The sequence below is a fragment of the Mesoplodon mirus genome, assembly GCF_964341445.2.
Source record: "Mesoplodon mirus genome assembly, chromosome: 3".
Lineage (NCBI taxonomy): Eukaryota > Metazoa > Chordata > Mammalia > Artiodactyla > Ziphiidae > Mesoplodon > Mesoplodon mirus.
In genome coordinates, this window is record NC_138978.1 from 45,381,673 (window position 1) to 45,393,768 (window position 12,096).

General features: G+C 36.4%; 1 protein-coding gene across 1 annotated transcript in view; it reads right to left on the minus strand.

The window, feature by feature from the left end:
* The window catches only part of FAF1 (Fas associated factor 1), a 486,072-nt gene that overhangs the window by 270,228 nt on the left and 203,748 nt on the right, over window positions 1–12,096 (minus strand). Inside the window, exon 5 of the mRNA XM_082614051.1 lies at window positions 9,309–9,400. Within this exon, the coding sequence (XP_082470177.1) occupies window positions 9,309–9,400 (92 nt within the window). The remainder of the gene's footprint in view (window positions 1–9,308; window positions 9,401–12,096) is intronic.

Sequence of the window (12,096 nt, forward strand, 5' to 3'; positions counted from 1 at the left end):
ATACACTCTGACATCTTTTATCCTATTTCTTTTTCTTTTAATACTGGCTATAACCCACTCAGTTAACTTCAAAACTCACTAATGGCTTGTGACCCATGGTTTGAAAATAAGACACTGTAGTAGGTAATTAATCATAACTTCACAATCATCCAGGAAGCCCTGAAGTTCTAAATCTTTTTGTCAAATATATGAAAGTCCTTTTGAAATTGATCTATGTTACCTTTCAAGAGTTCATGTGCAAACAAAAAAAAACCACATGCATATACACACAGGAAAGTTATTTTTACCATTTTTCATCTTTCATTATTTTACTTTGAGGATTATTGATAACTGCTTGGTCTTACCACTTGATCATTATTGTCAGTTTGCCATGCCATCATCCAAAGATTTTCCGCTAAACATTCCTTCTCAAACCACATATGATATGATGAAATAAATGGATGCTTTCTTTAAGTCATTCAGTCATTCCACAAACATTTATTTGGTGCCTGTTATACCAAGCATTGGATATCTAATGGTGAAAGAAACAGACATGGTCCCTCTACTTATGGTGTTTTGATGGGAAACGCTGGGATGGGAGCCTTTTATACAGAGGTCTGTTACAGAAAGTAACATTTTAAGCTGAGACTTGAAAGATGAAAAAGACCCACCCATGTGCAGAATTGGGGGTACAGTATTCCAGGCAGTTAGACAGCATCTGTCAGGTAAAGTTATAGAGAGCTTGAGCCTATTAGAAGAATTAACAGGAGGTTTCTATGGCCGCAGCTTGGAAAGAAAGGGTATGAAAGGCTGAAGATGAGGCTGTAGACGTGAATAGAGGGTAAATAATACAATACCTTTTAAACAATGGTGAGTATCTTGAATTTTATTCAAAGTGCAATAAAAAGTTATGTTTTACCAGGAGAGTGACATAATTTGATTTATATTTTTAAAAGCTCATTCTGGCTCCTGTGCTGAGAATGCATTGGGAGAACCCAAGAAAAAAAGCTGGAAAAACAATAATGATAATATTACATTGTTCCAGGCAAGATATGCTAATAGTCTGGATTAGGTAGTGCAATAAAAATACTGAAAAGTGGCCATGGTTGAGATATATTTTGGAGATAGATGCTACAGGGCTTACAAAAGGATTAGGTGCTTTTGACATTTTTAAAAAATTTATTTTATTGGGGAATTCCCTGGCAGTCCAGTGGTTAGGACTCAGCTCTTTCACTGCCATGGCCCGGGTTCAATCCCTGGTCGGGGAACTAAGATCCCACAAGCTGCACAGCATGGCCAATATATTAAATTAATTAATATTTATTTTATTGAAGTATAATTGATTTACAATGTTGTGTTAGTTTCTGAGGATTAGGTGTTTTTCAAATGGGAAAAGATTAATGCCCACATTTTTGGATTTAGCAGTGGTGATATAGTTCTGCCATTTATAGGGGAAGACTGGTGGAGAAATGGCATGGGAAGGATAATCAAGAGTTCCATTTTAAACATGTTAAGTTAAAGATGCTAATAAGGTATGCAAGCTTAAAGTGAACTACCAATTTGGACATGTGAATTCATAGAAGTATAACCTAGAAATATAAATTTGGAAGCAGTCAGAAAATTAATGGCATGGAAATAGCAGAAATCACCTAGGGAGAAGAGTACATAGAAATAAGTAACTGAAAATATTATTGATAACAAAGACTAAGTTCAAATACAGTCAGCCCTCCATATCCATGGGTTCCCCACATAAGGATGGAAAATACTCAGAAAAAGAAAAATTCCAAAAGTTCCAAAAAGCAAAACTTGAATTTGATGCACATCAGCAACTATTTACATACCACCTACATTGTATTAGGTATTATAAGTAATTAAGAGATGACAAAGTATACAGAGGATGTGTAGGTTATATGCAACTAAAATGCCATTTTATGTAAGAGACTTGAGCATCCATGGATTTTGGTATGGGGTGTGGTCCTGGAACCAATCTCCTATGGCTACTGAGAAACAGCTGTATTAGAACACATAGCTCTAAGAACATTTTCAACATAATTGCCTTTCTCTTCACAAACTACCGAAAATGCCATGTAAGGCTGATTCACATCCACAGGTCTCTCAATAAGTGAACGAATAAATGATATAGCTATGTAAACTAATACATTTTGGTGTTTTACTTCTGCCAAAGTTGTTGATTTACTCAGTCAAGACTTATTTTTATTTTTTAATTCACGTTTCAATTATAGCAGCCATAAAGCAGCAGGGATCAGTCAACTATGGCCTGTGTGACAAATTCAGCCTACTGCCTGCTTTTGGATGGCCTGTGAGTTGAGCATGGTTTTTACATTTTTAAATGTTTGAAAACAAATCAAAAGAAGAGTATTTCATGATATGTGAAATTATAAAATGCAAATTTCTGTGTCCACAAATATTGATTTATTGGAACAGTCATGCTCACTCTTACACATATGGTCTGTCATTATTTTCAAGCTATGACAGCAGAATTGAGTAGTTGCAACAGAGACTGTATGACCCAAAAAGCCTAAAACATTAACTACCTGGCTCTGTACAGAAAAAGTTTGCTGACCCCTAATATAGCACATCACTAATTTGTACCTAATTTATAAATATCTTGCCAACCTGAAATTTCTATAAATAACTTACTGAAGTACTCAGAACATCTCCATATATCAAATGAACTCACATATAAGTATTTATAAGCACAGTGTCTACCAGAAGCAATTGACAAAGAATTGAACCAAAAGATGAGGATTCTAAGTTTCTGCCTGGTACTGAAGTACCAACTCAGTAACTACTGTGAAAAGATTTGATAATTATTTCTACCTCAAACACCTAAAACTCTGGATTAACTCATTTCCTTCCATCACTCCTTACTCTCTCTGTCAGAAAAAGAGTAAGTGTGTGAAATATTTTATGCCTAAGGCTGCTACTGGGTCCTTGAGAATAGCAACTACTACTTTAAAATTACAACACTTTGTACAAATTCTTAAAATATAACTCATTCCATGCACCTGACCCTATCCAAGTAAACAAAGAAATATTCTTACCATTTAAATTTTCCGAGTTAAAAAGATTTCCTATTATCTTCTTTGTTCCATAAACACTACTGGACATAAATGTATATACTGTGTATGACTTCTTTCAGGCCAATAAGTAATTGTTCGTAAATTATTATTCCAGGCTTTCCTGCTTAAGGCGGGAAATGAGCTGCCGACTGGAGTGGTGAGCAGCCTTGCTGAGCATCAGAAGAGTGACCTAGTAGAGCCAATCTGCAAGGACTGGAAAGGAAGGGCCAGATACAGCAACTTTTTCATGGCTATAAAAGGGAGAGCTTGACATGCTCACACCACTGGACCTCTAGAAACTTTCCTGAGCCATGTGGCTGACAGGGTCTTGGTGCTCCGGCCAGGTGTCAGGCCTGAGCCTTTGAGGTGGGAGAGCCAGGTTCAGGACACTGGATCACCAGAGACCTCCCTGACCCATGTAATATAAATCAGTGACAGCTCTCCCAGAGATCTCCATCTCAACGCTAAGACCTGGCTCCATTCAATGACCAGAAAGCTCCAGGGCTGGACAGCCCATGCCAAACAACTAGAAAGACAGATATATAACCCCACCTATTAGCAGAGAGCCTGCCTAAAAATAGTAATAAGTTCACAGACACCCCAAAACATACCACCGGAAGTGGTCATGCCCACCATAAAGACAAGACCCACCTCATCCACCAAACACAGGCACCAGTCCCCTCACCCAGGAAGCCTACACAAGACACTGAACAAACTTACCCACTGGCGACAGACACCAAAAACAATGGGAACTACGAACCTGCAGCCTGCGAAAAGGAGACCCCAAACACAGTCAGTTAAGCAAAAAGAGAAGACAGAGAAATACATAGTAGATGAAGGAGCAAGGTAAAAACCCACCAGACCAAACAAATGAAGAGGAAATAGGCAGTCTACCTGAAATAGAAGTCAGAGTAATGATAGTAAAGATGATCCTAAATCTTGGACGTAGAATGGAGAAAACACAAGAACCGTTTAACATGGCCCTAGATGAACTAAAGAGCAAACAAACAATGATGAACAACACAATAAATGAAATTAAAAATTCTCTAGAAGGAATTCATAGAATAACTGAGGCAGAAGAACAGATAAGTGACCTGGAAGATAAAATAGTGGAAATAACTACGACAGAGCAGAATAAAGAAAAAAGAATGAAAAGAATTGAGGACGTTCTCAGAGACGTCTGGGAAAACATTAAATGCACCAACATTCAAATTATAGGGGTCCCATAAAAAGAAGACAAAAGGAAAGGGGCTGAGAAAATATTTGAAGAGATTATAGTAGAAAACTTCCCTAATATGGGAAAGGAAATAGTCAATCAAGTGCAGGAAGTACAGAGACTCCCACACAGGATAAATCTGAGGAGAAACACTCCAAGACATATGTTAATAAAACTATCAAAAATTAAATACAAAGAAAAAATATTAAAAGCAGCAGGGGAAAAGCAACAAATAACATACAAGGCAATCCCCATAACGTTAACAGCTGATCCTTCAGCAGAAACTCTGCAACCCAGAAGGGAGTGGCAGGACATAATTAAAGTGATGAAAGGGAAAAACCTGCAACCAAGATTGCTCCACCCAGCAAGGATCTCATTCAGATTTGATGGAGAAATTAAAACATTTACAGACAAGCAAAAGCTAAGAGAATTCAACACCACCAAACCAGCTTTACAACAAATGCTAAAGGAACTTCTCTAGGCAGGAAACACAAGAGAAGGGAAAGACCTACAATAAGAAACCCAAAACAACTAAGAAAGTGGTGACAGGAACATGCATACTGATAATTACCTTAAATGTAAATGTACTAAATGCTCCAACCAAAAGACACAGACTGGCTGAATGGATCCAAAAACAATACCGTATATATGCTGTCTACAACAGACACACTTCAGACCTAGGAACACTTACAGACTGAAAGTGAGGGGATAGAAAAAGATACTCCACGCAAATGGAAATCAAAAGAAAGCTGGAGTAGCAATACTCATATCAGATAAAATAGACTTTAAAATAAAGACTCTCACAAGAGACAAAGAAGAACACTACATAACGATCAAGGGCTCAATCCAAGAAAAAGATATAACAATTGTAAATATTTATGCACTCAACATAGGAGCACCTCAATACATAAGGTAAATGCTAATAGCCATAAAAGGGGAAATCAATAGTAACACAATCACAGTAGGGGAATTTAACAACCCACTTTCACCAATGAACAGATCATCCAAAATGAAAATAAATAAGGAAACACAAGCTTTAAAAAAGAGGGACTTAACTGATATTTATAGGACATTCTATCCAAAAACAACAAAATACACTTTCTTCTCAAGTGCTCATGGAACATTTTCCAGGGTAGATCATATCTTGGGTCACAGATGAAGACTTGGTAAATTTAAGAAAATTGAAATCATGTCAAGTATCTTTTCCAACTACAACGCTATGAGACTAGATATCAACTACAGGAAAAAAACTGCAAAAATATAAACACGTGAAGGCTAAACAATATGCTACTAAATAACCAAGAGATCACTGAAAAAATCAAAAAGGAAATCAAAAAATACCAAGAAACAAATGACAATGAAAACATGATGACCCAAAACCTATGGGATGCAGCAAAAGCAGTTCTAACAGGGAAGTTTATAGCAATACAATCCTACCTCAAAAACAAGAAAACTCTCAAAATAAACAACCTAACCTTACACCTAAAGCAATTAGACAAAGAAGAACAAAAAAAACCCCAAAGTTAGCAAAAGGAAAGAAATCATAAAGATCAGATCAGAAATAAATGAAAAAGAAATGAAGGAAACTACTGCAAAGATCAATAAAACTAAGAGCTGGTTCCTTGAGAAGATATACAAAATTGATGAACCATTAGGCAGACTCATCAAGAAAAAAAGGGAAAAAGACTCAAACCAACAGAATTAGAAATGAAAAAGGAGAAGAAACAACTGACACTGTAGAAATACAAAGGATCATGAGAGATTACTACAAGCAACTCTATGCCCATAAAATGGAAAACCTGGAAGAAATGGACAAATTCTTAGAAAAGCACAACCTTCCAAGACTGAACCAGGAAGAAACAGAAAATATAAACAGACCAATCACAAGCACTGAAATTGAAATTGTGATTACAAACCTTCCAACAAACAAAAGCCCAGGAGCAGATGGCTTCACAGGTGAATTCTATCAAACATTTACAAAAGAGCTAACACCTATCTTTCTCAAACTCTTCCAAAATATAGCAGTGGGAGGAACACTCCCAAACTCATTCTACGAGGCCCCTACCACCCTGATACCAAAACCAGACAAAGATGTCTCAAGAAAAGAACACTACAGACCAATATCACTGATGAACATAAGATGCAAAACTCCTCAACAAAATACTAGTAAACAGAATCGAACAGTATATTAGAAGGATCATACACCATGATCAAGTGGGGTTTATCCCAGGAATGTAAGTATTCTTCAATATATGTAAAACAATCAGTGTGACACACCATATTAACAAGTTGAAGGATAAAAACCGTATGATCATCTCAATAGATGCAGAGAAAGCTTTCGACAAAATTCAACACCCAGTTATGGTAAAAAACCTCCAGAAAGCAGGTATAGAGGGAACTTAGGTCAACATAATAAAGGCCATATATGAAAAACCCACAGCCAACATCGTCCTCAATGGTGAAAAACTGAAACCATTTCCACTAAGATCAGGAAAAAGACAAGATTGCCCACTCTTACCACCATTATTCAACGTAGTTTTGGAAGTTTAAGCCGCAGCAATCAGAGAAGATAAAAAAATAAAAGGAATCCAAATCGGAAAAGAAGAAGTAAAACTGTCACTGTTTGCAGAGGACATGATACTATACACTGAGAATGCTAACGATGCTACCAGAAACTACTAGAGCTATCAATGAATTTGGTAAAGCAGCAGGATACAAAATTAATGCACAGAAATCCCTTGCATTCCTATACACTAATGATGAAAATTCTTAAAGACAAATTAAGGAAACATTCCCATATACCATTGCAACAAAAAGAATGAAATACCTAGGAATAAAACTACCTAGGGAGACAAAAGACCTGTATTCAGAAGACTATAAGACACTGATGAAAGAAATTAAAGATGACACAAGCAGATGGAGAGATATACCATGTTCTTGGATTGGAAGAATCAACATTGTGAAAATGACTCTACTACCCAAAGCAATCTACAGATTCAATGCAATCCCTATCAAGCTACCAATGGCATTTTTCACAGAACTAGAACAAAAAATTTCAAAATTTGTATGGAAACACAGAAGACCCCTAATAGCCAAAGCAATCTTGAGAAAGAAAAATGGAGCTGGAGGAATTAGGTTCCTTTCCTTCAGACGAACTACAAAGCTACAGTCATCAGACAGTATGGTACTGGCACAAAAACAGAAATATAGATCAATGGAACAGGATAGAAAGCCCATAGATAGACCCACACACATATGGTCACCTTATCTTTGATAAAGGAGACAAGAATATACAATGGAGAAAAGACAGCCTCTTCAATAAGTGGTGCTGGGAAAACTGGACTGCTACATGTAAAAGAATGAAATTTGACACTCCCTAACACCGTATACAAAAATAAACTGAAAATGGATTAAAGACCTAAACGGAAGGCCAAACACTATAAAACTCTTAGAGGAAAACATAGGCAGAACACTCTGTGACATAAATCACAGCAAGATGCTTTTTGACCCAACTCCTAGAGCAATGGAAATAAAAACAAACATAAACAAATGGGACCTAATGAAACTTAAAAGCTTCTGCACAGCAAAGGAAACCATAAACAAGGCAAAAAGACAACCCTCAGAATGCGAGAAAATATTTGCAAATGAAGCAACTGACAAAGGATTAATCTCTAAAATTTACAAGCAGCTCAAGCAGCTCCGTATCAAAAAAACAAACAACCCAATCCAAAAATGGGCAGAAGACTTAAATAGGCATTTCTCCAAAGAAGACATACAGATTGCCAGCAAACCCATGAAAGGATCACTAATCGTTAGAGAAATGCAAATCAAAACTACAATGAGGTATCACCTCACACGAGTCAGAATGGTCATCATCAAAAAATCTACAAACAGCAAATGCTGGAGAGGGTGTGGAAAAAAAGGGAACCCTCTTGCACTGTTGGTGGGAATGTAAATTGATACAGCCACTATGGAGAACAGTATGGAGGCTCCTTAAAAAACTAAAAATAGAACTACCATTTGACCGAGCAATCCCACTACTGGGCATATACCCTGAGAAAACCATAATTCATAAAGAGTCATGTACCACAATGTTCACTGCAGTTCTATTTAAAACAGCCTGGACATGGAAGCAACCTAAGTGACCATCGACAGGTGAATGGATAAAGAAAGAATATGTGGCACATATATACAATGGAATATTACTCAGCCATAAAAAGAAATGAAATTGAGTTAGCTGGATGGACCTAGAGTCTGTCATACAGAGTGAAGTAAGTAAGTCAGAAAGAGAAAAACAAATACTGTATGCTAACACATATATACGGAATCTTAAAAAAAAAAAAAGGTTCTGAAGAACCTAGGGGCAGGATGCGAATAAAGACGCAGACATAGAGAATGGACTTGAGGATACAGGGAGGGGGGAGGGTAAGCTGGGACAAAGTGAGAGAGTGGCGTAGACATATATACATTACCAAATGTAAAATAGATAGCTAGTGGGAAGCAGCTGCATGGCACAGGGAGATCAGCCTGGTGCTTTGTGAACTCCTGAAGGGGTGGGATAGGGAGGGTGGGAGGGAGACTCAAGAGAGAGGAGATATGGGGATATATGTATATGTATAGCTGACTCACTTTGTTATACAGCAGATACTAACACACCATTGTAAAGCAATTGTACTCTAATAAAGATGTTAAGAAAAAAATTATTATTCCAAGGCACTTACTGACATCATATGAGGTTTGAGAAAAATGTAAAAGCTCTCAAAAAAGAATGTGAAATTAACTCCTATAAAATAGTTAGAAGTAGGAAAATCATGCCACTTACATATCTAACTCACTTAAAACTGTTGTTGGTTTACTATGAAAATGTTTTAGCTTGAAAAACATTGTTTGCTGATTCCTTAAACTCAGCTACTATTACCAAACCTACATCTGTCATATGTAACAACATTAATAAAAAACAATTTTATACATCATTTAGTCAATAGCATAACTTATTTTTTTTTTTATTTTTAGGCAGTTACTAAACTCACACTGTCTTCCACATCTCCAGTCTTCCAGCCTTTTAACAGCATTTTAGACACAGGTATCTGAAGTTCATTTTCTAGAATCTGTTTAATTTCTCCTGTACGAAAAAGAGGAGACCAGATATTACTAACAAAATAATGCAATAAATATTTGTTCATATCCAGAGCTAGCATTAATATTAGGCATATGGTCCACAGTCAATGACATTTGTCTGATGAATGCATATGAAAAATTTCAGTAGTCCAAACTTCAAATCTTGATCATACAACATGTTGTCCCTTTGAAGAACTAAGGCTCCACCATTATGATAAAAGACTCCACAATTACTTAAGTACCTTTTTAAAAAGAAACAGATATCAGTGATTGGGGGTTTGAAAAGAAATAATCTATTTTAAACCAACGGATCATATCTATATGTGCTCAGCATATGGTAGGAGTAGTCGGTAAAGTACAAAACTTGAGGCATTATAGTATAGGGAAAGCAAATTGTGGAATGAAGACTTGGGCTGAAGTCTTATCTTGAAGAAATCAAATAACTTGCCTTTTTTTTTGCATCTATAAAATGGGGAATAATATTGCTTATCTTATCTACCTCTAAGATAAGATTTTTTGCATCTATAAAATGGGGAATAATATTGCCTATCTTATCTACCTCTAGGGTTCAAGGGTGAAAGGAGATAACATCCATGAATGTAGCTGGAAAAAAATAATAAAGTCAATGTATATAATCTAGAAGACAATTTAAACTGTGTTGAAGAGAAAAGCAGCAGAATTTCAGAAAAGAAAAAAAAATATGTTGGATCAAATAGTCAGAGAAAGTTTTGTGAGACAGATGAGACTTAAACCCAGTTTGTAATACAGCTGCATTTAAACCAAGCTTCAAGTATAGCCGGGTTGTGAAGGAGAGCCAAATCAAAGGCCAGGATATTCTATTCAGTGAAGACAAAGACCAAAAGGTAAAAAGGAAAAAATAAAAATGATGCTAATGAGAAACAGTGAGGAATCATTATTTTCCCAGTACTCCACAAATTACTTTTCAGGAATCGAGTCTACTTATAAATTAACCAGCTAATTTCTGATACTACAGTATAATAAACAGATCATTAAATCAGAATGTACAAATATTTCATATATATGCTTTTATTAGGTTGGTTAGTCTATAATTATAGATTAACATAATTCAATTTCATTTATATTAAGTGATTGAACACTGCAGAAAATGATTATACTATATATTAAAAGTAATTCCATGCTGATAAAGGAAAAGATGGAGGGTGAAGCTTACACTACACAAGTTCTACACTACACAGCTGCCTAAGCAAGCAATGCTACAATCAAACCCTTCACGGCCTTAGTGACATATTTTTACTTTCCTAAAGAAAATTCCTATCTAGGCACTTTGGATAGCGATTAAACATCATAAAAAGAATTCTGATTCAACATTATATTTTAGAAGCACAAAATTTATCAACTTTGACCTTCAAAAATATCACTGCTGACAAAGGATTGTTCTGTTCATGGAAATGAGAGAAAGGTGAGCTATACTTCTTTTACCAAATACATATAAACACTGCCTTTTCATTTGTGACTAAGGTTGCTATTTCTAAAGCTGTACCTATCTGGAACTGGGCTTATGCGCTTACAAGCCTGCCCAGTGCTTTCCTCTTAGAAACTTATCTTCACCTGACACTTCCTGCTTAAACTCTTGGAGACACCCTTAGCATTCATAACCTAAAAGAAAGGAAAAACAAAAAGAGAGTTTAAGTTAAAGTCCCAGTTAGTCTTTGCAGCAAGCTTGGGTAACATATAATACAAAAAGTCTTTTGTTCCACAGGTAGAAAAGAATAGAAAACAAACCCAGAGCCATCACAGCAACTGAGTTCCTCATACTCAAAAAATTCTTCTCTTTTGGTCTCAATTTCTTCTTCTCTAAAGTAGAAATAATAACTATAGTACCAATATTTCGTTGGGTTGCTGTATTAAATGACATACGGAATGGAAAATACTTTGTATTACTATGTGTCCAATACATAAAAGGGACTCAAAAAATGTTGTTAGTTTTAAGTCATATTAATTAAGGTAATACACACATAAGTGTCTAGCATAGTATCTGGCCAGTATAGGTTCTCAATAAATAGTTGTTGTTTCAAGAATATCCAAAATATTTTAGGGCAGTGAAATGCTAGAATGCAGCAAGTTTCAGAGCCAGTTTTTATATCCAGGTCTGCCTGACTCCAAAGATCTTAACACAAGATGGCACTCCTGTATGTTACTTCGAAAACTGAGAAGATATGCAGATGCCATCGAGGAACAGTCCACTGACTGCAAACCATAAATATGATAAGGGTTTAATACCCAAAATATATAAAGAACTCATAAAATTCAATAACCCAAAAACCCCCAAATACTCCAATTAAAAATGGGCAAAGGACTTGATTAGACATCTTTCCAAAGAAGATATAAAAATGGTCAATAGGGGCTTCCCTGGTGGCACAGTGGTTGAGAGTCCGCCTGCCGATGCAGGGGACATGGGTTCGTGCCCCGGTCCGGGAGGATCCCGCATGCCGTGGAGCGGCTGGGCCCGTGAGCCATGGCTGCTGAGCCTGCGCGTCCGGAGCCTGTGCTCCACAACAGGAGAGGCCACAACAGTGAGAGGACCGTGTACCGCAAAAAAAAAAAAAAAAAAAAAAAAAAAAAATGGCCAATAGGTACATGAAAAGATGCTCAACATCACTAGTCACTAGGGAAATGCAAACCAAAAACCATAATGAGGTATCATCTCATACCTGTTAG